This window comes from Echinops telfairi, unplaced genomic scaffold, assembly GCF_000313985.2.
Source record: "Echinops telfairi isolate 266 unplaced genomic scaffold, ASM31398v2 ScPeMD7_2;HRSCAF=8, whole genome shotgun sequence".
Classification (NCBI taxonomy): domain Eukaryota; kingdom Metazoa; phylum Chordata; class Mammalia; order Afrosoricida; family Tenrecidae; genus Echinops; species Echinops telfairi.
Window position 1 is genome coordinate 60,503,320 of NW_022103898.1, and position 27,611 is coordinate 60,530,930.

The following is a 27,611-nucleotide window of genomic DNA, read 5'->3' on the forward strand; positions in this document are numbered from 1 at the left end:
AGGGGGGAGCGGGGAGAGAGGGGAAAAATGAGGACCTAATGCCGGGAGCTTAAGTGGAGAGCAAATGATGAGAATGATGAGGGCAATGAATGTACAAATGCGCTTTACCCAATTTATGTGTGTATGGATTGTGATAAGAGTTGTATGAGCCCCAAATAAAATGATTAAAAAAAAAATCTTCTCCTGGAGAACACTCATCTATTTACGTGTCTCTTGGCAAACGGGCTACAATCTGGAATGGCCATCACTGATGATATAACATTTTTTAGAGTTCTTTGTCATCCTCCTTTTAACTTTTTTCTTTGTTGTGAACTGATCAATATTCTGTTTTTATACAAGGAAGTAACAAGGAAGTGTGTGTAAAAGCATGCTATGTTCTAAATCAGCCTCAAAACCGTAAAGAACTGCGCCCAGTGGGCTTTATATTTATGCACAGCAGCTTCAGGTGTTAAAGGAGGCTCTTCTTTTGGCATGTCCAAATGGCAGACCAATCCTGCAAATCTTCTAATGTAAATATTATTCCAGCTTTTATTTATTTATTTATTTTTTCAGCTTTTATTTTTGCAGGATACATGAAACGGGTAAATTATGTCGCTAACAATCTTACTCAAAATGAAAAAGATTACACTAATCACTTAACATAACTTCATTTCATCTATCTTTATACCAAGATAGGTCTAATGATTGCATAAAATGTAAAGTCATTCTGAAGAATGTCTAACAAGGATAATCACATCACTTTTAGTAAAGATTTTTAAATCTTCAAAACATTGTATATTTTCCAGTAAGCAAATCCAGTCAGTAAATTAAATTTAGGCTGTGGAAGGTGAGTAAGACCATCTTCGTAACTATTCAGGAAAGAAGAGTTTGAGATTTCACAAGAGACAATCTTAAAGTTCAACTATTGGAGGGTAGAAAAACAACTTAGAACATTCATACTCACCATAATAGGTACTTGCAGTCATAGACATAATCCAGAAAACTAAAGAAATGGAAACGATCAGGCTCAATATTATTGTATTTGTTATCATCTTTATATATCCTTTGCATATATTGTTGTCAAGATCTGTCATGGAAAATAAGGATATGGTCACCCTGGAGAGAAAATATATAGCCTTTCTGAGAAAGAGTCATCTACGTTTGCCAGCAAAACCCTGGTTTAAAGGTGAACATTAATGTCAACATCTTCCACCGACCAAAAATAAACAAAACAATATACACCGAAATTACTTCTAAAATCTTGGTGGGGGTGAGCTCAAACTCCCTTGGACAAGAAAAAGTGGAACAGAAACTAGAAAAAGCAAGGATCAACTCCCAGTCACTTCATACCTGAACTCAAAGGCCAGAAGGTAAAAAGGGAGGCAGGAATCAGCTAACCCGCTGGCCAGGCGTCTGTGGGCACTAAGGTACCGAGCCCTCCCTCTCGGACTGTGAAGAGTCCTTGGCAGCAAAAAAGGCACGGTTAAAGGCCCGAACCTGGAAAGACTGATGTCGAGAACAACCCGGCTGCCCCGAAACCCTGCGGCTGGGGCTCAGCCCACGCCGTTCCTCGGCTCCGCCCCGCGCCTCTTGCGCGCATGCGCGGGAACCGGCCACTTCGCGGCTCGGCTCACGTGAGCGGGGACGGGCCGCTGCAGGAGGCTGCGGGGAGCGCGGATGGGCGGGATTGGTAAGGATTCTCATAATAAAGACCACGGATAGTTTAAGCTCAATAAAAGAAACAGCTCCCAGGATGCTAATAGAATAAAGTACTAGTGAATTTAGACCCAGTAAATCCATTTCATTCATGATCCTCGAATACTTTTAAATCTATTGTCTTACGTGGGGAGGGAGGAGTAATTGTGCTGTAAAACCTGATTTAGAAAAATCATTTAATATCGTTTAGTACACATAATGTGAGACTTTGCTGGCTACTGAAGATTAACCAATAAAACTAGACATAGTTGCTCCTTAACTCTCAACTTCCTGCCATGACAGTTTAGTCATGAAAACACTGTTCCACACCTCAGCTATTTTAAAATGTGGCCTCATCCATTCATTAAAAAAGTAGAAGCCCTATTAGCATTAAAAATTTGTCTTGTAGTTGTCTATTTGAAATTTTTAATTACTTGAGTTAGCAGAACTACCATAATTAATATTTTATTAAATTTTCCCGTTAATTGCTGACCACGAAAAAAAAGGAAGCATGTCAGTTTTACCTGTATTATCCAAATCTGATTTAAGCAACTAAGGGAAATATTAGCACTCGTTTTAAATTTCAAAATGCATACAGATGAACTTTTCCTTTGGTAAGGTGTCAATTAACTAGTTAACTGAAGTGGGAGTAACTAGTTGTCTTTCTTATAAGCATATATGTTCTTTATGCAGAAATTGCTTGTGTCCTGGTAGCACACTAGGTTAAGCATTGGGCTGTTAACCCCACACTTAATAGTTTGAATCAGCGGCTCAGCAAGAAAGATTTGATTTTGTAAACCCTAGGGAGCTCTACTCTGTCCTACAAAGTTGCTACAATCAAAATCTACTCAATGAGGGGAACGGATTATTCTTGTTGCAATATGTTCTATACAGATAGATTACTTGAAAATATTGGCCAATTTAGATAAGGGTATTACCAAATAGATTTATTAATAAAGCTAATTTTTGTAGTTTTTCATAATACTTTCATTTTTATCTCCGCTTAGATGCTTAGACACAATTGCAAAGTGGTCATACTTTGTTCTCCATTACCACAGGCTGAAGCCTGATATTGGTTTTCTATGATATTTTTATATCCAACAGACACTGGCCATCCCCTATCACCGCCAAGCTAGTTGTGTTAGGACAGGGACAGTTTGGGAGTTCCTAGCTGTTTAGTTCATTGTTGCATTAATAATGTACACCAGTCACCCCATGCTATAAAGCATTTACTGCTTGTCAGACACTTCTCAGTGCATCCTATGCCAATTGTTTCAGAATTTGAAATTGAGATGAAGTCATTAATTCAAAAATATTTGAGTGCCTCATAGACATGTATCATAAAACCCCCAAAAGAAAAAAAAAGCCTATCTTGAAGGTAAATATAAAATGAAAACAGGTATGTGTGAAGCAGGAACGAAGGGAGAAAACACCTGTTACTTTGGTATACTTAGGGAAGGTGTTACACACCAGAAGAGGCCCTCAGCTGAAGATGCACCTGAGCTGACACTTCAGAAATGAGGGGAGTTTGCAAGCGACCATTTGTAAAGAATACTTATAGAAGGACATTTTAAAGTTGGGTGCTTAAGAAAAGCATAGAAATAGGAAGTTGGAAGACTGGAGAAGGCTGAGAGATAGCAAGTTTGGAATATGTGCTAAGTTTAACTGAAAATTCATTGAGGAGGATAGATATCTGCCTTCCTGATTTTTTTTTAACTTTGGCACACCAATTGTAAAAGGCTAGGTAGCAATTTGATGCATTAGTCTCAACTCATTCTTTAAAAAAAAGAAAAGGAACAGCGAGGATGAAAATAAAGTAAAATGGATTACTGTAATAGCTTTGAGGCCAGGGACTATGTCATCTTATTTTCTCAACGTCTCTTAAATGTTAAAACAGTAATTTTTGAATTAAAGTATTAAAAACAGTCATCATAAATTAGTAAGAAAAATGTACTTTTGTCCTATTTCCTAATTATTTTCCCCACTACAAGCCCAAATTTGAATCATACTGTATGCGATTTTAGGTGCATTTCTAAATATGAAACCTCGTTATATGCTCTATAAAACCAGCAATGTCAATAGCTGCAAAGCATTTTTGAGAAGGTGAAATATAACTTAATCAAACCACTGCAATAACTTATTAAAAATATCTTCCCCCATAGTGGTGAGAACCAAGAAGGGAACAAAACAGATCAGCAACGGGAGCAAAGCCAAGAGCCCCCCAAATAGACTCCAGGCTAGGAGGGGAAGCTCCTGGGATTCCCCCAGCACCAGTGTGGAGATAAGCATAAAGGTCAGCGACAGACCTGAAATTATGTATGTTTTCTCTTTTTCAATCTTTTGTTTGGTCTGTGTTATTGTTGGTTTGCCTACTTATATAAGATAGGCATGGGAAGCAAGGTCTAGGAGAAAGGAATGGGATCAATGGTCCCAGAGGGACTTTGGGAGAAAAGGGGACGGGGAAGGGAGGTGGGGAAAGGGAGTGGTGAGCAAACACCAGAGAGGGGAACAACTAGGGAATTAAAATCAACAAGGAGGATGTAGACATCCTGGGGGTGTTGGAGCAACAGCAACCTAGTTGAGAGGAATTACTAAGAGGCAGAAGTAGGGCAAGCATGATGGTCGGGCAGGAGGAAGGTAAAAAGAAACAGGAAAGATCTAGGAAGTAAAGCTATGGATAGAGGTATAAACATAGGTGTGTACATATGTAATTATATCAATTCATAAAAAGAGGTATTGGCCTATGTACATATATTTATGTCAATACACTGAGGTAGTGGATGGACTTCTGGCCTCTGCTCATACCCTCCCTCATTGCAAGAACACTTTGTCCTAACAACCTGGCATTCTGTGATGCTCACCCTCCTCCTGACACAATCGCCGAAGCAAAATGGGTGCATAGCAAATGTGGTGCAGAAAGTGGATGATGCCCAGCTATCAAAAGATATAATGTCTGGGGTCTTAAAGGATTGAAGTTAAATAAGCAGCCATCCAGCAGAGAAGCAACAAACCCACATGGAAGCACACCAGCCTGTGTGATCATGAGGTGTCAATGGGTCTGGGTAATGGGCATCAGAAGACCCATAAAAAACAAAGAAACAAACAATAAAAACCACATACTGAGAATGAGGGGGGACAGAGCAGAGAACCAAAGCCAAACTGTAGATGATGGGACATACCCTCAGAGGGGTCACAGGGAAGGGATGAGTCAACCAGGATGAAGTATAGCACCGATGAAACACCCAATATTCCTCTGGTTCCTTCAGGCTTCCTCACCCCCCATTATCATGACCCCAGTACTGTTTTCACTGTGGGTTAGACCAGAGCATGTGCACAGGTACAGATAAGAAATAAGAGCTCACGACACACGGAATCCAGGAACAGGAATAACAATACCGAGGGAAGGAAATTGCAATGATCAATACATAACATACCCCCCTACTCCCCAAGACACACAAACACTCCAGGGGGATGAACAACAGAAACCATGGGTGAAGGGAGGCAGCAGTCAGTGTAAGATATGAAAATAATTTATAATTTATCAAGGGGTCAGGAGGCTGGGGTAGGGGCATAAAAGAGGAGATGATACTAAGGGCTCAATAGAGAGTGAATATCTAGAAGAGTGATGGCAACATAAGTACAAATGTGCTTGATAAAGTTGATATATGGCTTGTCATGAGTTCTAAGCATCCCCAATAAAATATTTTAATTTAAAAAATCACATCTTGATAATCATCTGCAATCAATCTTTTGAGTCAAAAGTCAGAATAGATTCCTAGGATAATTTATATGGCTTTGCGTTTCCCTTGTCCAGATTGCAAAAATGGCATTTAAAACAGTACAAATAACCCTTACTGTATGTCTGGATATAACTTCAATAGAAAAAATGAAAACAATTCCTCTTCAAGGCTTAATATGTCTTTATTTGGTTTACAGTTTGTTTCACTTTAGGGACAGAGCTTCTGCAGACGTCTTTTAGGGGATTAGTTTAGAAGAACTTCCCCATAAATGTTCACATAAGGTTTTGGAAATAAAGGCACTATAATAATATCCTTGAAAAAGTTTTAATATAATCACACTGAGAATACGCTTTTATGAGCAGAATATACAAGTGTTTGATATGCATTACAAAAGTATTAACTTCAGAAAGTGTCCAACTGCTAAATATCAAAAGAATCCCACATTCTGGCATAAAGATAAATAATTTTCAATACCAAAATTAAAATTTACCCGTATTCTAAACATGAGAAATGAACAGCAATATTGTAGTTTACCTTGAAAAGATCAACAATTCCCTCATCGGCTGTCTGAGATATATATGTGTGTGCGTGTGTGTGTGTGTGTGTGTGTGTGTGTGTGTATATAAACATGTATATTTTATTTTTAAGACATACAATTTGTCCTGTTTTAGCAATGTAATTTAAGTGTTAAACAGGATTATAATGTGGAAGATGGAGAATGGGATTTCGGGGCAAAAAGACGTGGTTCAATCTGGAACTTTTTAGTTGGCACATAGAAAATGTTGGAACAAATAAGTAAATTACATTAACATGTTTTCATCTGTTAATCAGAGATAACCCCATCGACCACCGAGCATGTTTGTAAGGAATAAATAAGAATAAGTGGATGTTGAAGTGCTTTGTTAACTTCAAGACTCTAAATCAGTGGTTCTCAACCTTTCTAACGCTGAGCTTTGATGCAGTTCCTCATGTTCTGGTGAACGCCCAATCATAACATTATTTTCGTTGCTACTGTAATTATGCTACTGTTATGAATCGGACGAACCGCTGCTCTAAATGAATCAGAGTCTTAAAAGTCTGTTAACAGGGTTTGTTAATTTGTACAAAATATCAAATTTCATATAAACTTCCAGCATTTGGCTTTGATGTAGTTATTTACAGTTGTTTTCCTCTTAACAAAAGCACAATTAACAGCTAATCTACTCAGTGTTTCTTTTAAAGGATAAAAATGTCCTACAACGGAGTAAAAATTACCACAACTGTCTATATCAACACCAGTGTCCTTCACTTCCTTTAGCTAAGTCAATGCAAGAAGACATTTGTTTCCACACACATAAAAAGGTCCTGAATTATACAAAAATCTACAATTGAATTCTTGTTTTCAATTCAACAGCATTTACCAAAGCACCTGGTACATATTTCTTACAGCATTTATCACATTGCATTGTAAATAATATTTCTCTCAGGAGACTTCAAGGAACTTGAGGGCAAAAAAATTACATCATATTAATCTTTGGCTGGTTCTTTGTAGAGGTTAGTTCCTCTAGTGTCTGGTGTTTAATTGAATGAGTGAATGGATACATCATTTGTCTTGTGTCCAACAGAGGACAAAGAATGATAATTTTGATTTGTTTTATGGCATAAGATCAAAGTGGATAACAGTTGTGTGAGCCCCTAATAAAATGTTAAAAAAGAAAAAAAAAAAAAAGAAGAAAAAAAAAGGATCAAAGTGATAACAGAAGAAACTGAAAACAGGCTTTGAAAAGTTTCCTTTTCTCCCTATAAAGTAGTTTTTAAGGTGGACATGCTAATAAAACAATTTGATGCATGGAATGGAGCGCGTTATTGGGACAGTAACATGACAATGAGATGGAGACGGCCCTAGAAAGCATGAAGTACATGAGAGTTGAATTCTACATATTTCCTCCTTTGATCAGAATTTTTCTATTGGGGGAGGGGGTTTCAAAGAGGTCATGGAAAAATGGAACTGAAGGAAAATGGAATTTCCCGTCGAATTTACTGCAGCTTTCTAATGTAGAAGCTGGTTAAATGACATGGTAAAAACAAAAGATAAATCTACTTGGATATTAATATATGGTAGTTTATTCAATTGGGTCAAATAATAAAGAATGAAGACTAACTTTGTCAAAACTTTATCATAATTTTTTAAAATTTTAACTGTTTAGATGTTATAGATAAGAACCAAACTGGCGAATTGCGCCCGATCTGACCCCACCACACCAAGGCAAAACACTAAGGGTGTGCAACAGAACAGCAAGGGGAGCACAGCAAGGAAGTCCTGAGGGAATTACAAAAATAGACTTTGGGGCCAGGGTGTAGCACCCCATCAACTCCACAGGAAAACATTCCTAAAAGTCAACAAATAGATCTTCAACTATTTACAGGCTTTTCTTTTTTTGTCTTTTTTGTTTTGTTTTGTTGTCTTGTTCTTGAGACCTGGTAGGGCTTGATCAAGGGCAATGTAACCGAGAGGAATTACTAAAACCCAAATGAAGGCTGAGCATGATGGTGGGACAAGAGGAAAGTAAAAGGAAACAGAGGAAAGAACTGGGAGGCAAAAGGCATGTATAGAGGTCTAAATACAGGCATGTCCATATGTAAATATATTTATATATGTTGACGGGGAAATCGATCTATGTGCATGTATTGATAGGTTTAGTATTAAGGTAGCAGATGGACATTGGGCCTCTACTCACGTACTCCCTCAATGCAAGAACACTTTGTTCTATTAAACTGGCATTCTATGATGCTCACCTTCCCAACACAATCCTGAAGACAAAGAGGGTACATAAGCAAATGTAGTGAAGAAAGCTGATGGTGCCCGGCTTTCAAAAGATATAGTGTCTGGGGTCTTAAAGGCTTGAAGTTTTTATGGTAAACACGTGGCCATGTAGCTCAGAAGCAACAAAGCCCACAGAGAAGAAGCACACCAGCCTGTGTGATCACAAGGTGTCGATGGGATCAGGTATCAGGCATCAAAGAACAAAAAAATCAAATCATTGTGAAAGAGGGGGAGTGTGAAGTGGAGACCCAAAGCCCATCTGTAGGCACCTGGACATTCCCTCACAGAAGGGTCGTGGGGAGGAGATAAGCCAGTCAGAGTGCCGTGTAGGAACGATGAAACATACAACTTTTCTCTAGTTTCTAAATGGGCCCCCCCCCCTATCATGAGCCCAATTCTACCTTACAAAGCCAGATAGACCAGAGGATGTACACTGGTACAGATAGGAACTGGAAACAGGGAATCCAGGGCAGAAGATCCCTTCAGGACCAGTGGTGAGAGTGGTGATACTGGGAGGGTGAGGGAAGGTTGGGTAGAAAGGGGAACCCAATTACAAGGACCTACATGTAACCGCATCCCTGGGGGACAGACAACAGAAAAGTAGGTGAAAGAAGACATTGGACAGTGTAAGATATGACAAAATATTAATAATTTACAAATTATCCAGGGTTCATGAGGGAGGGGACAGCAGGCAGGGAGGGGAAAAATGAGGCACTGATACTAAGGGCTCAAGTAGAAAGCAAATGTTTTGAGAATGATGATGGCAACAAAAGTACAAATGTGCCTGACACAATGGATGGATGTATGGATTGTGATGAGAGTTGTACCAGCTCCCAATAAAATTATTAAAAAAAAAAAAAAGAACTAACCTGGCTCCATTGTCTTTTGTTTTCTATTTAAGGGGTGAACATGAGTCTGTATTTGAAAGACATTGTTTTGTTTAAATTATTATCTGCCCAATTTATCCTGAGGTTATAAAATAGATATTTACTAATGATTATATATTGGGGAAAATATATTTACACAAAATATGTAATGACTATTCCAAGGAGCTACATCCAATTCTTAGGATAAGAAGACTAACCAGGCATATAATTCAAAAGGCTTTCATAAATATTTGTCATAAGTGCCTGATGATGAAAACTAACACAAGCTTTTTCTTACTTGGCATTAGAGAAATCTAGTTGCTTAACAGACAATCTTTATTAAAAGAAAGGGTGCAAATACTATAAAAAGATTGTTCCAAAGATCCAAGCAAATGTTATTTTAAAAAGTAGGAAAAAGTAAACAGCTGGCAATTAAAAAAAAATAGACATTACCTTATAGGAAAGATTTACAGCTATTTATGATTGGGTTTATGCTACTTTCGTATAATAGTGCCAGAAAGTTGAATTAGGAGTAAATAACTTGATTATGTATAATAGTATAAGTTTAAATGATTTGATCAAAGCTGTTTGAGGGAAAGGGTTCTAATTAAACCTTCAGTGAAATAAGGAAAACTTTAATTTTTCAAGTGGGAACTGTAAAAATATTCAGACACTTTTATTTTGGAAAATAAGGTTAGGATTTGCATAGCTTCATCTCAGAGACAATGTACTTTTACAGATGACTACCTCTTTCCTTCCTTACATACTATGGTATTGACCTGTTGGACGCTCACTAAGAAACGGACATATAAAGCAAGCTGATCCTCCACCTGATTATATTTTAAGTTATAAATTATCACCACATTATAATGTGGTCATTACTTTTCTCAGATTAAATTCTACTGAGGGTTTATGAAAAAAAAAAAAAAAAAAAAGGCTTTAAGGGTTTGGTATCAAGACACATGGGGACACAGAGAAGCAGGCCCACATGAAATTTGTTTTAACATGTTTGCTTATTGTATCAATTTTGAAGTTGGGAAATTTAATACTTTTTTATGAGAAAAATAATACATTTGTCTATTAATTAAGGTGAAATTTGCACTATTCCACCATATATTTTTAAGATGAATGTAATCAGCTACCAGTTATTACTAATCTGAGGTACGTGAGGTCTTACCTAGTTTTGCTGACATGAAGGTAATTCATGTTAAAAAATATTTTCATAATATTTTGTAACCTGACTTAAAATCTTATGAGGACATCATGATTAGCTCACTTTTATTAATAAAAAGACAAAAACTTAAAAGAACTTGTCCTGTCCCCAGATTTTTTTCCTATAAAGTCTCCAAATCACAGTGCCAATAATTTAATATAAAACCTCTCTATTTTCTAAGGTTGTGTTGAATGTCAGCTAATTCCTACTTAGTAGCAGATTATTTAGAATGAGATATCTCAACTTTGGTACAGGAAAAAATTTTTCCTAATATAAATTAGACATGTTATTTATCATAGACGGTTTTTTAAAAGAAATTTGAAAAGAACAAAACACCTCACAACATACAACTCTGTGACAAATTTTAGGTCAGCAACTCTCACATAAGGCACTTCCATTTACCGTAAATAAAGTTTCATAAAAAGTTGTCCTTTTTGTGTCATCAAGTCTTCTTAAATTATACAGTTATAATGTTACTTCAAGTAAATCTTTATTAAATACTCACTTTTGGGATAATTATGTAAATATCTTTACCTCTGCATGGAATGAAGGGTGAGTATGCTGTTCTGCTCAAGCTAAACTCTTGGTCTGTTTTAGGTTTAGAGAACTGATAATGCTTTATCTTGCTCAAGAATTTTGAAATTTTCCAAAGGAAGGTTGCTTAAGACAGTTGGTAAAATGTGTTCTGAAGTGCCCTTAGGTAAAATGTTATTTGCTTCTAAATTCTTCACCAAGCACGTGGCTTTGATCCATCTTCTAGTTGCTCTGCGTTCTTTCTGTAGGCAAGTTTTCATTTTTCTTTTTAAGCTTGCTATTTCCTTTTCCAGTTTAATTATTCTCTTTTTTGCCTCCATAGGATTTCTAAAGGCATAACTGTGTTCAAGCAGTACTTGCTGACTACTAAAGCTTGATTTAGATGGTCCTGCTGGAGTACAACTGTTTTTTTCCAAAAGATTCCTTGACTTGAGTTTCTGAATCAAATAAAGTTAGAGGATTAAATATAAATTATGGAATATCACAAGTCAGAGTAATTTTGTCATTTTAATAGTATTTAAACTGCTCTTTTAATAACTAATTTTAAAATTGACTGGAAACATCAACAGCCCATGTCATGTAACTATGGATTAAATGTCTGAACTGGTTTGGTCAATTCCAGCCACTCTCTTCTTTTTGTTCTCTGCCTAGGACAGTCACACACTGGTTTGGAAATAGACAATGGACTTACAAATTGCTAAGTATGAATCTATGGAGACTTTAAAAATACTATGCAATTTTCTTACTGAGGTCAGTTACGAATCTATTTAAGGATTTTGTTTATTTGTGAAACTGAGTTGAAGATCTCTTTTCCAGGTAAATACTATTGTCTCGATTTCTTATTCAGACCCTGGTCTGTACTTTATAACAAAGGATCAAAAGAAACATATGCTCAATTATCAAACTTGTAAAAATACTTACCATACCTATTATTTGTTCACAGTTACATAGTATATAAAGCCTGGCTAGGTGGTGTAGTGGTTACATGTTGGGCTGTGATCCACATGGTTGACAGTTCAAAACCACTAGCAGCTCTATGTGAGAAAGACTGGTCATTCTGAAACTCACAGGGGTCAGCATTGACTCGATAGCAGTGAGTGAGGAAGTTTTTGGCATATCAGAAATCATAAGACCCCTCTTTTCCTTATCTCTTTCATTCATTATCATCAGGTCCTATTTATTCTACATCTTAAATATCTGTTATAAATTCTCTCCCCATCATTCGTAATGCCATTGCCCAATTCAGGCCCATAACATCTCTGGTCTGAATATTAAAAAACTTCTTCATTGATCTCTCCACTTCAATCTATCTCCTGTCACCAGAATAAATTATTCTAACAGACTTGACATTTGTATATTGGCTAAATTCCTTTTTATGATCTAACGGGAGAGAAAAAAATTCTAGATGGCATACTTTACCATTTAGGATCTGACCACATTCTGCTATTTGTTTTTTGATGTACATTCTAGCAATACTAACCCATTCGAGAATATGTCATCTTTATAATATGTGGCTTCTATTCACTCAATAATTATTGGTATGTATATATTATGAATTCCTAGGGATCCAAAAGTGAATAAGGCAAATATGATTTCTGTTCTTATGAAACCTAGAGTTACTGTTCTGTTTTCCTTGGGAATTATTTTTCATGACTTCTTACAAGACTGTAAGCTTCTTTATGGCAAGAACTTTATCCTTATATGCTACCATTATGTTAGATTCTGACATAATTACAGTTTAGTAAGTATGACAGGACTTCAAAACGTTTGTAGAAAAATTCTATTATCTTTTAATTTCATTTTTCCACTAACTTTTGGAAGCACCCTCAATTTTTACTCAAGTAATAAATGAATAAAGAGGTAAAAGCAAGGTACACTCAAATTCAATACATGAATTATGTACCAAGCACATGCTAAAGATTCACAAGTGATCAAGACCAAGTTCGTGTCCTTCTGGAGCTTTTCCAGTATCTGAGATAGTTCATCAGAACCTCCTATCCTAGAAATGAACTCATATGCATTTACAAATGAACTATCTTAAGTAACACAAGAAAAGCAGTGGTTTCTCCTCTACTGAAGGAGAGTATGTTTGTCTTCCACTTTGAAGCTAAGCCTTCTATTTTTGGTTATTTCAGCTAGCTATTCTTCCATAACTAGATAAAACATGTTCATTTATCCTGTACTTTAGTTCTCTCCTTTTAAAGATCACTTGCTGTCTTTTGTTCTCACTATGCTACTGGCATTTATTCTGTGCAAGGTCAAGAAGGCCCCCTTAAATCCCAAACTGTAATTCCTTAAGCCCAGCTTAAATGACTGAGTTCCATGAAGCTTTCAGTTTCCTCGGAATTTATACTCTACGGTGTTAGTTTGAGTGTGCTGTTCCTTAAAGTACTTTGCATGTGTCAGTTATACATCATCTTAAAATCAAAGCAAAATGATGTTGGAGGTTTCATCACTCAGATGATCTCTCAGTTTACCAAAGATTTAATTATTGATAACTGGTAATAATGTAAAATTCCATTATAATAAAAACTATTTTGATTGGGGTACGAAAAACAGAATTCTAATTCTAGCCTACACCTTTAAGGCATAAGAGGAAGATTTGCAACTTTCTTGGAAGCATATGATCATAGAATTTAATCTATTCTGAATGGTTGAATGGTTCCAGTTTATCAACAAAAAATAATGAGCCCTCAAATGGTAAAAAATAGTAGAACAGGAAAGCAGTATTACCTACCATAGACTTTATATGGGTACAAAAATCAAAAATGGTTGGAACAGCATCCATTTTAAGTCGTCGAGTTTGTCCTGTTAGGTCAAAACAGGAGGCTTCAAAATGTTTTGAACAAAGAAAAGTATGTTTTCCTGGCACAAAATTTTTGCGCCTAACCAGGCGAACCCATTCTTTTCTTCTTTTAGGATCCAAAGGAAACCTTTTTTTCAAAAAAGAGAGAGAGGACTTCAAATTCCAACTATCAAACACACAGCAAATTGATAGCAATAAATTCATACTTATTTAAGTATACTTAATGTAAATGGATTAACAGAAATACTTTATGACCCAGCTATCCCTCTATTTGGCATATATCCTAGAGAAATAAGAGCCATGACACACATAGATACATGCATGCCCATATTCATTATAACACTATTCACAATAGCAAACAAACATCTTAAATGCCCATCAATGGAAGACTGGATAAACTTTGGTATGTGTAAATAATAGCATACTATGCAGAATTACTGAATAATGATGAATCTCAAAACCACCTCATAAAAATGGGTGAATCTGGACAATTTTATTCATGAAATAAGAATGAATTTTTATTACCATATATAGTTGTGTATAAGCCGAGTTTTTCAGCATATTTTTAATGCAATTTTTGTGGTAAAATTAGGTACCTTGGCTGATATTCGGGTTGGCTTACACTCGAGTATATATGGGATGTTACTTAACAGCTACATTTCTGGGGTTAAACGTAAAAATGTTAATTTCATAGTAGGTGAGTAGCCAAGATACTGAAAATACATAGGTTTTGTACCTCCATACTTTTCATAAACATTTTATGCGATTTGAATCTTAACTCCTCCGCTCTCCTCTCCCAAACTAACAATTTCAGTAATCCCCCACCCCCCAAAATATTACCCAAATATGGTTACCGTTTTTTTAAACCTATTGTTAATACCACTTTAGGCTAAGCCATTGGGTGAACTCTCCTTTGTATTACCACAGTTTTCTCAAGAGCTTTCCTCTAACAATTCTTACCACCTGTGATTTTGTTAAGGTTGTATGTCAACAAGGTCAGGCCATGATTCTACTATTTGACAGAAACTATGTAACCATCTTCCATTTTATGATCTGATACAAACAGCCAATGAGTTAAAAGAGGAGTTTCCTTGGAAGTATAGTCTGTATCCATGTATGTACTATATATACTCCAGTATAAGCTGAGGCACCTAATTTTACCACATAAGCTGCATTAAATATATCATTGTGAATGAGGGTGAGTGCAGAGTGGAGACCCAAAGCCCATCTGTAGGCAACTGGACACCCCCTTATTGAAGGGTCGCGAGGAGGAGACGAGCCAATCAGGGTGCAGGGTAGCAACAATGAAACATACAACTTTCCTCTAGTTCTTAAATGCTTCCTCTCCCCGCTATCATGATCCCAATTCTACCTTACAAATCTGGCTAGACCAGAGGATGTACATTGATACAGATAGGAACTGGAAATACAGGGGATCCAGGACAGAAGACCCCTTTAGGACCAGTGGTGAGAGTGACGATACCTGGAGGGTGGAGGGAAGGTGGGGTAGAAAGGGGGAACCCATTACAAGAATCTACATATAACCTCCTCCCTGGGAGATGGACAACAGAAAAGTGGGTGAAGGGAGACGTCAGACAGTGCAAGATATGTCAAAATAATAATAACATAAATTATCAAGGGTTCATGAGGAAAGGGGGAGCGGAGAGGGAGGGGGGAAATTAGCTTACATTAAGGGCTCAAGTAGAAAGCAAATGTTTTGAGAATGATGATGGCAACAAATGTACAAATGTGCTTGATACAATGGATGTATGTATGGATTGTGATAAGAATTGTATGAGCCCCCAAGAAAATGATGTAAAAAAAACCCAGCATTAAAATTGTGCTGAAAAACTTGGCTTATATTCAAGTATACATGGTATGTTGCAGGAAAGCTCGCCATCTCTTGATCCCATACGAAACTCATCATCCTCTGACACCTGGTTCTTGGGATGTAAGTCAGCAGACTTCTACCTGACCTGCTGATGTTGGGTTTGTCAGTCAGTCCCTGCAACCACGTGAGCCAGGAGACGCCTCCAGCCTGATGCCTGAGCCATGGCTGTGCAGCTTGACATTTCCATATCTCTATGAGTTATTTCTCTGCAATGAGTATCTCTTGAGTGATGCTTCACTGGTTTTGCTCCTCTAGAGAACCCAGCCGAAGAATGGGAACTAAGAGTGATTCTAGTGAAACTGCTCATAAGGATAAATGTTCTAAACTGGTTCTGGTCTTTGACTAGTGTTTAAAGGTGCTAATGATTATACCAAAAAAACTAAACCCAAGTAGATCTCAACTCAGAATGATCCTATGTAGGGTTTCTTACAGATGGTAAATCTTTACAGGAGCAGACAGCTTCCTCCTTTTCTCATGGAGCAGCTGGTGAGTTTGAACCACCGACCTTGGGATTGGCAGTGCTATACTTATCCCACAGTGCCACGAGGGCTCATCAATATTAAAAAGTGCATTGATAAGCAATGGCATGAGTTGGCAATAGAAATATGTAAAATATTACCATCAACAGATCAAATGTGTGAGTGACAAGGCTCTGGATGATTTCATCGTTACTACTTTTCTACAATTTTGTCAGAATGAGAAATATAAGGAGGGTAGTTGGTATGTCCTACTTTCATTAGACAAAGTGTTAAAAGGGATAAGCTTTAAGGTTCAGAATCACAGATCAAGTGCCACATACAACACTTGAAAGCTATCACTTATACCAGAAAAAAAAAGCCTTTGTTTCTTATGCTGACAAAGTTGGTATTACTGAAAACGAAATAGAGTCTAATCATACAAGTAACACAATTATACTGCTAACTGATTTCCCAACCTCAAATGGCACCTGAACTTAAAGTAAGGGCATTGATTAGGGAGAAATAGGATTCTGATACTTGGGGTGGGGATATATGGGCAAATAGTCAGGAAGCTGGGGACTGAGTCCATAAATTCTGTTGAATCACTCCAGCCAACAGAGCCAACCCTTTATGATGGTGAAAGGATTTAACCCCCTGCTGAGAAGTTGAATTTCTATCCGAGATATACGGAATCTGAAATTGTATTTTCAGAAGTTTTAAATCAGAATAGCTAGGTTAAATAAGAACGAACCTGTTTGAAGCCCTCTAGTTCTTTCATCCAATGAAATCACAGCACCTTTGTCTTCTATGCCATCCTTCCTAGTAAAAGCATCATCCTATCCACCCATATCTGATGAGATTAATCCAAGTGTGTCTGAAGAGTTTTTGTCTGAGACATTCCATCAAACATCACACAGGCAGATGCCCTTCAAGGCATTTTGGAATGTCCTCAAGGTCCACCCCCACCACCTATTTTTGCTTCCAGATTTATACCTAGTCCCAGTAAGCCCCAAGAGATGAAACACCAAGTCTGACCCAAACAGAGGTACATTACACTCCAAAAGAACAGGATGATTTTTCTTACACAAACAGAAATTTGGGGCATATGTAGGAATGACTATGAAGAATGTAGAATAGTGCTATAAAGTTGGACCAATCTGAGTTTATTGATATGGGCCTACTGGGCACAGATTCTTCAGTGTTATCACTCCAGAGGTTAGTAAAGCATCTAATGTTAGCAGGCAGTCCCCAAGTTACAAATGAGATCTGCTTCTATGTCTTTCAGTAGTGGAGAGGTACACTCACTTTTATTTAGCTTTACTTTAGGGCAAGAAAGAGTTTACATTTTTTAAATGATTTAAAAGCTGGATGTATAGCATGTAAAGGTGATTGAGATAAAACTTTTTTTTTAGGAAACAGGCTCGATACAATCGATGTATAGAATGTTATAAGACCTATAAAAGACCACAAAATGATTTTTTTTTAAAGTGAACCATAGCAGATGTAGTTAAAATCTAACACCTTATCATTTAATCTATTTTGATCCATTTGAAAAGTGTTCTAGTTTTCAATATTTTCTTTTCTTTTCAACTTGAGCTTTTCTCTATTCTTTTTCCTCTAATTTTAACATGATCTTGTTAGCTTTTTTGACTTTTTTTTTTGTTTGCTTCTGTGATTTTCGGTATATGGTATCCAGGGTGGGTACATCTATAGAGAAAATAGTGTTAGGGGTACAGCAGGGGAGGTTGGTGGGAAATGGGGAGCTAATAACAAGTACAAGAAAACAGAAAATGCACTAAAAATGATTGTAAAACTCTTTCTGATATAATTGAACTATTGAATTGTTTGATATTTGGATTGAGTCCCAATAAAAGTATTTATTAAAAAAATTTTTTTGAGGGGGAGTAGTTGTTATAAGTCAAATATTCCTAACTGGGGGACTTACTGTATTTGTATTTCGTTGATTCAAAGAAGCATGGGTTATACAATGGCCTGCTGTAGAAGGTATCTAAAGGCTTAGGGAAGCTGCCATTTTAATGAGGTTGGACCCACAAACCCACCCATGGGTGCTGAGGGCACATTACACAATGCTGAGCATCAAATTTGGGTTAGAAGTGTCAATATACTTAAAGGTTTTTTTTAATCATTTTACTGGGGGCTTGTACAACTCTTATCACAATACATACACACATCCATTGTGTCAAACATATTTCTATATTTGTTGCCATCAACATTCTCAAAACATTGGCTTTCTACTTGAGCCCTTAGTATCAGCTTTAAAGGTTGCTTTGACTACTATTTTATATAAGTTGGATTCGAGAGTGGGAACTGCTTTAACTGAATTTAAGATACCTAACTACAAAGGAAATGATTGGACCTTGGGGTGGTAGGAGCCAAATGCTAGCTCTTAATTGATAGGAGGGTGTGTGGGTGGGTGGTGTGTGTGTGTGTGTGTGTTTGTGTGAAAAGTGGGCACAGCTATCATAATGATGAAAGTAGTAACCAGAATAGTCTCACTTCATGGCTTTGTGGTACTGGCTACTTAGTCATGGTATTACTAGAAGAAATCCACTAAATATTTACTTTATCTGCACAAGCATAAGAATTCAAGGTCAAGTGGGAAGTACTCTCTTTCAAATCACCAGAAAATTCACAGCTGCTCAGTCCCTGACTTGAGCCAGTTTATAGACCAGTTATCTTTTATTGTCTGGTGGACTCATGAATAAAGTAGGCATAATGGAAGGGATGGAGATTATGTGATATATTGGCAACTTAAGGTCAATTTGGTTACAACCACTTCTGAGTGCCCAATCTGCCAGCAGCAGAATAACAGTGAGTCCCAGATAGGGCACTCTTCCTAGGAGTGATCTGCCAGCAACTTGATGACAGGTTAATTACATTGCACCATTTTCATGATGGAAAAGGCAACATTTTGTTCTTACTGGAATGGACCCTGGTTACAGATTTGTCTCCAAACAGTGTTACTGCCAAAACCACAAGCCATGGATTTCCAGAAAAACCTCATGGTACCTCATATAGGACTGCCTAGGATGAAAAGAACTTCGCGACAAATTAAGTGCTGCAATGAGCCCATGTTCATGGAATTCACTAGTTTTACAATGTTTCCCATCATCCAGAACCAGCTGGCTTGCTTGATAGAACAATGGTGTGACCTTCTAAAGACATAATTGTGGCACCAGCTTGGTGGCAAGATATCGCAGGGTTGGAGTGATGCTCTCCAAGATGGTGTAGATGATCTAAATTCAGGAACAATATATGGTGCTGCTTCTTCCATAGCCAAGATTCATGGGTCCAGGAATCAAGAAGCAGAAATGGGAGGGGTACCACTCACTATTATACCTAGTGACCTATTTGCTAAATATTTGCTGCCAGTCTTCAAGACTCTATGCTATGTGGGTATGGTCTTAATTCCAAAGGGAGGGATATTCCTACCTGGAGACAACACTGACTGCATTTATCTGGAAAGCCGCTTGGAATTACTCATGCATCTGGATCAACAAGCAAAGAAGGGCATGGGCATATTGGCTGGTTTAATTGGTCCCAATTACCAAGAGGGAATCAGGATTGGTATTAAACAATGGACACAAACAAGAGCATGCCCAGAATACAGGAGAACCCTTAAGAGATCTTAATACTACCATACTCTGTAATTAAAGTTGACATATAACTACAGCAAAATACTTCTGACATAGCTCTTCAGGAATGAGAGTATGGGTCACTGTGCCAGGCAAAGAACCAAAACCAGCTGAGGTACTGATTGAGAGCAAATGGAATAGAACAGGTGGTGAACAAGGTAGTTCTAAATACCAGCCATGACCATGTGACCAGTTACCGCAATGAGGACTGTTTTGCTATACCTGTATGTAGATATCTATATGCCTTTTTGAAATATCTGCTTTCTCTCCCTTATTCTATTACGTATTATAAAGTATAAATGTAAACAGGCTAGTATATTTTTGTTTGTATGCATTTTAGTTATACCATGTTAGGTTCAAGAATGACTTTGAAACTGTCTTTAGATTATATATGGATTAAGGAGATGCGTACATCCAGAATCCTCCTTAGAAACAAGGATGGTGAGGCTTCCTCTCATGTAGTTTGCCCATGTTGCCAGGGGAGACCAGTCCCTGGAGAAGGACATCACTCATGGTAAAGTAGAGGGATAGTGAAAAAGAAGGCTCTAGACAAGATCGGTTGACACAGCAGCTACAACAATGGGCTCAAACATAAGAACAATTCTGAGGATGGTGCAGGGCAGGGTAGTGTTTTGTTCTGTTATACACAGGATTTCTAGCTCATGGTACCTAACAAGACGTGCACAGGTGCCAAGATGACAATAGGTGGACTGTGATGGTTAAAGTTATGTGTCAACTAGGTCAGGTCATGACGCTCATAGCTGCAGCAGATATTTTATAATCATGCTCCATTTTGTAATCTGTGTGAGCATGTACTTTGTTGAAAAGAATTTTCTCCGGGCTGTGGTTTGCAACCAATATACATGGATATGACAAAATATTTTCCTCTTTCAATCCTGCATGTTTCTTCATCTTTTGACACCTAGTGCTTGAATTATGAATCACCAGCCTTTTGCTTAATTTGCCAATTTTGGGTGTGTCTGCCCCGGTACCCAGGACTCAGAATATCTAGCCTGATCTATGTTTTGTCTAAAACTAAAAATGTTATTATTGAGCTAATGGATCATTCAAACATTTGTCTTCACAGTGGGGAGCCCAGAAGAACTTGATGGTGCCTCACTGCCACTTCCAACTGCTCTGAAAAGAATCCCAATAAAAGGTCCTGGAGAGTGTGGGAGAAAAATGTGGAATGGAACAGAACTCAAACTCACAAGAGACCAAACTTGCTGGTCATAGAGAATGGTGGGAATCCCAAGACTATGGCCTTTACCCTTTAGGTCTAAAACTGAACTGACCTCTGCATTACACTAGTCAGCTATTGACCAAAAGGGCAGCACTTACTTAGGACAAAGTTCAGAGGGTTAGGAAAGGAGAAATGGAAACAGGACACCCATGCAAGCAATGGGATATGCAATGGTACAATGAAGTTGCAATGGATGAAATGAGTAAGAATGGGTATGAATTGCTGAATGTAAAACTAGGACCTGTTTGTAAACCTGTTTCATTCAGGGGACTTCACTCTGTGAAGGAAAAGTGGGTAATTAACATTATGTAAGCTACTCTTTTATCAACTTCATTTTCTGATAATGCCTGACCAGCACTATAAAGCACTCTATTATAATTTACCACATTGGAGCCACAGGCATTTTACCATGCAACTCTAATCCTACTACTCTCTACTCTCATTACTTTTTGACGTTTCAAGTACCCTTCTGGTAAATCGTAAGGGTTTTAAAGTAGCTTAGAGAATGGAATTTGTTATTGCAAAATTGTATATCCTTTGAGAAATGTTTTTTTTGACTTTCCAAGGGTAAGCTGGGTCTCCTTGAATGTTTCTTGTCTTATATTGTCTTTTCTCCCATACTCATCAACTCTAGGGAGAGCCAGAACTTTCTGGATTCCTGGATTTCAAGGACAATGTCAGGCAATTGGGAACTGGGTACATATTTGCTGAATGAATGAAAGCAGCATTACATTGGTATGAAGGAGTGGAAAAACAAATATCACAAAGTTTCCCTCCCCCACAAGTCATAGCTTTTAATAAGGGATACATTAATATTAATGAGGTAGAAAAGAGGTCGAAGCTGTAATTTCTACATTCTAAAATCATGTATGTTGTGAGGTATGTAAAAACAACTCCAAACCTTTTCTTCAGGCCATGGCAGGCACCTGAAGACAAGGTAAACATGGCCAGAGGACCTAATATGCCAGATCATGTTCAAAATGTTTTAAAAGGTCTCAATTGAGAGAATTAAGGATTTCTGATGGCTCTTGTAGCAAAGGAAGAAGAAATAAGTCAGGTTCTTTTTAACTACACTGTCCTAATAAGAGTGGAGGGCTTATTTGTTGCACTTTCACTAACATTGCTGATTCCATAACTATCAGCGATGACTCAATTCCAACTCAGAGGTACTGCTGGACTACAACAAATCCCGTTATCAATGCAGCTAGGGAGAAGATTTCCAATCTTAGTGGTACATGGCAAGGTTTGTTTGATTGCTGACTTGATCAGGAAGAGCTCTCTTCCTCGTATGGCGCCTTTTGTATCAAGGAGGAGTAAAAGAGCAGAAAATTATGGTATCTTCTTGTCATTTTTTCTTCAAGAGTTAATCACCGTGTCGGCTTGGATTTCTTTTAGAACGTGGACAAATCTTCCCCGAAGGAAGAGAAACATTTTACAGATAATGCAAAACAAACACCCCCGAAAGGGCAAACACGGTTTCCCAGCTGCTAACCGGGCAGTGAAGTTATCAGGAGAAAGGGGGACTCCATCAGCTCCTTTCATACGTCATCCCCAGACTAGGAGCTCCTTCCTGTCTTCGTCATCCCCATTCCCTGCCCAGGTTACCTGTGGAAGCTGATGTTAATGTGCTTGTTGTAGGTAGCAGCGCAGCCCGCCGCAGCGCAATTGGTCGGCATTTCCCTGTCCCCCTCATTCGGCGTTGTCGCTAGCCTGTTCTGAGGCGATGGCGGCTATGCTTCCAGAGGGCAGAGGCTGGGCAAGTGAAGGCGGGTAACGGTCCACCGAGCAGAATCGTGGGGGCAAGGGGGTGTGGGAGGTACAGGGAAGCCCAGCCTTCGCTTTATTAAGATGGCGGGCTTGAGCGAGCAGAGTCGACCATCCTGGAGCTCCAGTTGCCTGCGTTTGCCTTCACCAACATGGCGGCCACAACCCGCCCCTCCTGGCCAGGCGAAAAGGGAGTAGAGTACGGCGTCTCTGGCAGCGCAGTCTCCGGAGCACTTCAAAGGATGAGCTGCTTCCCCCACCGATTACACGGCAGCAACTAGCAACAGGTCCGCCCACTTTGGCGCGCACCCAGCTGTGCCAATCCGGAGTCTTGGCGCAGCCGCCGCCGAGAACGAACGGAAGGCGAGACGGCAGGAAGACTGCAAATCCCACGCAGCATCGCGCGGCGCTGTTCTTATCGCGGGAACTCCAGGGAGGCTTGTTTCCGGTGGCTCCGGAAATGACGTCGGAGGCACCGCCACTTCCAGAGTCCCTTTCTCGTTGGGCGGAAGAGCCCGGATCGCGAAGAAGCAAGGGGGCGCTCGGAAAGGGATCTGGCTTGCGACGGTCCGGCGAGAAAGCTGAGCGGGGAAGTTGGGGAGCAGAGCCCGCTAGGTGTCCGGGGGTGGGGTAAGGCCGCGCCGACCGGGTCCGTTAGGGAATCAGTGAGGCGAGGAAGAAGGCAATTGTTGGGCGGATCCCCGGACCGAGGGCTAAGGTGGTGTGGAAGGCACTGCTCCCCAGATGGCGACCGCAGATAACCCGACCCCGGCCTCCAGCGGCCTCTCGCCCAAGGAAGAAGGGGAGCTAGAAGACGGGGAGATCAGCGACGACGATAATAACACTCGGAGCCGGAGCAGCAGCAGCAGCAGCAGCGGCGGCGGACTGTTAGCGTATCCGCGGCGAAGGCCTCCTCACCCGGCCCGGGGCGGGGGATCCGGTGGTGGCGGTGGCTCCTCGTCGTCGTCGTCCTCCTCTCAACAGCAGCAGAGGAATTTCTCACGCTCGCGGCATTCGTCGGAGCGAGGCCACCTCAGGGGACACAGCAGCTACCGACCCAAAGAGCCTTTCCGGTCCCACCCGCCCTCCGTGCGGCTGCCTTCGAGCTCCCTGCCCGAAAGCAGTTCGCGACCGTCCTTCTGGGAGCGGAGCCACATCGCCTTGGACCGTTTCCGCTTTCGAGGCCGGCCTTACCGGGGTGGGAGTCGCTGGAGTCGGGGACGAGGAGGGGGTGAACGCGGAGGCAAGCCAGGGAGCCGACCTCCCCTGGGAGGAGGAGGAACGGGATCCGGATTCAGCAGCAGCCAGAGCTGGCGAGAGCTTTCTCCGCCTCGTAAGAGCTGTATCCTTAACGTGGCGGTCTGGCCTGGGTGTGTCACTTCCTAAAGTTCCCTTTCGCGTCCTTCCCAGGTCTATAAAATGAGTAACTTTTCTGAGCCATTGGCGCCGTTCGTTTGTCCCAGTGTCCCTATTCAGGAAGTTTTTCTTCGTTGATTCGCTTGTGCCACACCGTAGTGTTTTCTTCTTCAGATTGCTTTATTGGCGATATTGCTTTTTTGAACTTTGGCGTTTTAGTGGATTGAGGCCAAACTAGTGGAATCGAAGACTCTTGGGATGAGCGTTATGCAAGTACACCAGAAGCGCCCACGTTCCATTAGCCTTTGTTTTTGTTGAGAGAAGAACTTTGTGTTTTATGTGAAGTGGCGGTGGACGGTTGACAAGAAAAAAAAATATACAGTCGAGGTAGTTTGGGAATACTGTTAAATCACTGCACTTTGACATTGAAAATTGCCAAGTCTTACACTTATAAGCCTACCGTTATTGTGGTTCTGTCTGTATATTTCTTGCATTATTTTCATCACCACCTTTTAAAGTTAAAAAAAAAAAAAAAGACCCGTTGTCTTTACCAACTAGATTCAGAACTGAATGGCATATGTCCTTTTTAGAAAGCTTCACTTCCATAGCCCATCTTTTTCTCTAGGGGACATTTTTAACTTTCGGGACATTTTTTAACTCAAATGAGATTTTTATTTTAATATAAGCCTTGGAAGGTGGAGAGGCTGAGAAAAATAGATGATTTTTGTACCCAATAACCATAACCTTAGTTTTTTTCCTTTTTTTTTAACGTTTATGAGTTTACTCAGAATTCATCTAATAAATAAATATATTGGGAGGTTTTCTGTTTTACGTTGTCCTCGGAGAACTGTGTGACTTATTCTGTAATGAGTACCGAAGTTTATGCACATCAATGAATGTGATTTCCATGGTGTAATACGTTTTATTGTGTTATATGTGAAATGTAAATGTAATGACATTTGTAAGACAATCGTTTTTATAGAATACTTGAAGGCAGAATGTCCACCAGATGTTGTGATGTAAAGCAAGGAAGGAACATACTCACATTCAGGTAACAAACAGCAGTTTCTGTTTTTAGAGCTTTGAAAACACTTACAGGCACAATCAAAAGTTGGGCTAGGTGTGTTTCAGGAGTGTTTTTGAGAAAAACCATGAGGTATTTAACTTTTTAAAAGATAAAGGATCTTATTTGAGTAAAGTTGGAAAAACTCTGCCCAAATAATTTAACCATCGATTTTGTCATTTAATGGTTAAGCTAAATACCCTACTCACTGCCATCATGTGTATTCTGAGTCCTTATGACCTTTCCAGACTGAATCTTTACGGGAGCAAAAAAAGCATCTTTCTCCCTTGGAACTGCTTGTTTGAACTTAAAACCATGCAGTTAGTAGTCCAACTCTTTTCCTTATTTGACAGCGCCACCAGGCTGGGGAGACATGTGAAATGATTACAGCTTAGTGTAAAAAAAAGTTCAAATTGGGTGTACAGGAAGTACTTGTGAGTTGGAAACTTTAACATCTATTAGATAAGGAGGTGCTGAGTACATGTGTGCATGCCCCTTTTCTGTATGCCAACTATGTTGATTCAATAACAACTTGGGCCTCCATTAATTGTTAAGTTTATATGGTTTTGCTAAAAGCCAGATAGGAAAAAGTATGGGAAAATAAACGGTCTGCCTTTTGATTTTGGCCCTTTGGATTTCAATTTTTCAGTCTTTTAAAAACTTAGGGTAATTGATAATGTTGGGAGAATTAGGTAATTAGGTAACTTAGTGAAAATACTCTGAAATAAAAAAAAATACTCTGAAATTTTAAAAGGAACATGCATCTATTTAGAACATAATGATTTTTATATTAACTTGTCAGAAATGACAATCTTGCTGTTTTTCTTTTTGCAGGTTTGCACTCTAAAGATGACACTTATTTTGATTCCTTGCTTTCCTAGTGAAGTATCATCCTACAGGTAGTGTTCTTTGTAAAAATTAGAGAAAGCATAATTTCTAGTTTCTCTTGTAAAAGGTAAGGGGACAACATTTGTAGTAAGGTTCAAATTCCTTTGATAGCAAGATTGTACTTAGTTTAATTCATATTTCTATTGTGTGACCATAATGACATTTTTTGATACAAATGATATAAGCAGTGAGTTGTGTGTTATTTCACATCACTTCTAGATTATAGAAATAAGCTTCAATAACTTTTTAAAAATGTAAAACAAAAATGGTATTATGGTCAGTGGAAATATGATTTAAATATAATTTAAATGAAGTACAATCTTGATGGCAAAAGGAATTTGAAGTAATAAAATATTGAATTATGTTTGCTCACAATATAATCTAGAAGTAAAATAAGAAGCCTTGGTATTACACTGATTAAGTTCTTGGCTACTAACCAGAAGGTCAGTAATTTAAACACTCTATGGAAGAATGGTGTGACATTCTGCGTCTGTAGATTACAACCTTGGAAATCCTGTGGGGCAGTTCTACTCTGTCCTGTAGGGTCACTGAGTCAGAATTTAGAAGTGAAGTAACTTAAACGAGGTGGGGTTTTTTTGTGGGGAGGGCATAATTTTTCTGTATATAATAAGGTATGCTAGATAGTTTTGAACATGTAGGATAAGCTAGATTCTGTTGTAATTCTTACTTCATTCTTTTTTTTCCCCTTATTTCATTCTTGTAGTTTTTTTAATGATGTGTTCTACGGTGTAGACTGACAAAGTGTCATTAAGAAAAAGTGCAAGTGAACTCTAAGCATTTATCTTCCTTGGATGACTACTGCTTCAGTTCTTAAATGAAGCCAACATAAGTCCAGTGTCTCGTCAGTGAAGTCATTCTATTCTCAGCGATGATTGAAAAGGTTGAGTGGAGGATTTTGATTGTTTTTTAAACCAGGCTTCAATGAGAAATTTGAGCTTGACTAATGTAAAACTAAACTTTTAAAGTGTTGATTTAACTATCCAGCATAGACAGAGTAGGAAATAATTTCCTCTAGCAAATAGTTGAATAGCTTGGGTTGTAAAAGACTATTCTAGAATTTTAAAATTTGTGAGACAGTAACTGTGCCATGAAGGAAACCAATCATTTAACTCAGTTGTGTTTCCCTATTTTACAGCTCCTTAGTTAATTTTTATGTATTTTTTTAATCTATGTTGCTGTATTACCTTTAGTGGACTCTTGAAAAGTTAGAAATATATGCAGATAATTACAGACGGTTGTGGACCAAGAAAACATAAATGTTGGAGACAAGTAACTATCTCCACTTCACAGAGGAGATGATATTTGAATTTGGGGTTGAAGAACCAAGAAACCTAGACATAGCTATGCATAAGTTTTAATGATCATGGAAAAAGTGAGACCAGAAAGGTATATACATACTTGTCAGATCATGAAGCCATTACTATATATAGGCCATGCTAAGGATTTGGATTCTATTATTAATGAGATATAAATTAGGGAAGTGATCTGATTTGTGTCGTATTCTAGAATGATTAGTAGCAGTATACTGAATATAGAGAACCCCAAATATCTATCATGAGACCAAACGGCTCTCTTTGGTACATGAAAACACTCAGTGAAAAGAGGAAAAACGCTAGGTTCGTTAGCCAACCAAAC

At 38.6% G+C, this 27,611-nt stretch overlaps 3 protein-coding genes across 5 annotated transcripts in view; 1 reads left to right on the top strand and 2 right to left on the bottom strand.

Annotated features, from left to right (window-relative positions):
• Positions 1-1,483, bottom strand: part of TMEM19 (transmembrane protein 19) — a 36,936-nt gene extending 35,453 nt beyond the window's left edge. Inside the window, exons 1-2 of one of the 3 annotated variants that reach the window (XM_045292834.1) lie at positions 1,330-1,483; positions 944-982 (exon numbers count right to left, since the gene is read on the bottom strand). In XM_045292834.1, the coding sequence (XP_045148769.1) occupies positions 944-971 (28 nt within the window). In that variant the 5' untranslated portion in view covers positions 972-982; positions 1,330-1,483. Of the gene's footprint in view, positions 1-943; positions 1,074-1,329 lie in introns of those variants that run through there. The other 2 variants (XM_045292828.1, XM_004700447.2) reach the window with 2 other exon arrangements.
• A 7,608-nt stretch (positions 1,484-9,091) lies between these two features.
• THAP2 (THAP domain containing 2) lies at positions 9,092-22,849 on the bottom strand. Its single transcript, XM_004718174.3, has 3 exons — positions 22,490-22,849; positions 13,568-13,763; positions 9,092-11,267 (listed from the first exon to the last, which is right to left on the bottom strand). Exons 1-3 carry the CDS (start codon positions 22,558-22,560, stop codon positions 10,896-10,898), a joined length of 639 nt encoding a protein of 212 aa, XP_004718231.2. The 5' UTR covers positions 22,561-22,849; the 3' UTR covers positions 9,092-10,895.
• A 294-nt stretch (positions 22,850-23,143) lies between these two features.
• The window catches only part of ZFC3H1 (zinc finger C3H1-type containing), a 63,677-nt gene continuing 59,209 nt past the window's right edge, over positions 23,144-27,611 (top strand). The window contains exon 1 of the mRNA XM_004700785.4: positions 23,144-23,990. Within this exon, the coding sequence (XP_004700842.1) occupies positions 23,393-23,990 (598 nt within the window). The 5' untranslated portion in view covers positions 23,144-23,392. The remainder of the gene's footprint in view (positions 23,991-27,611) is intronic.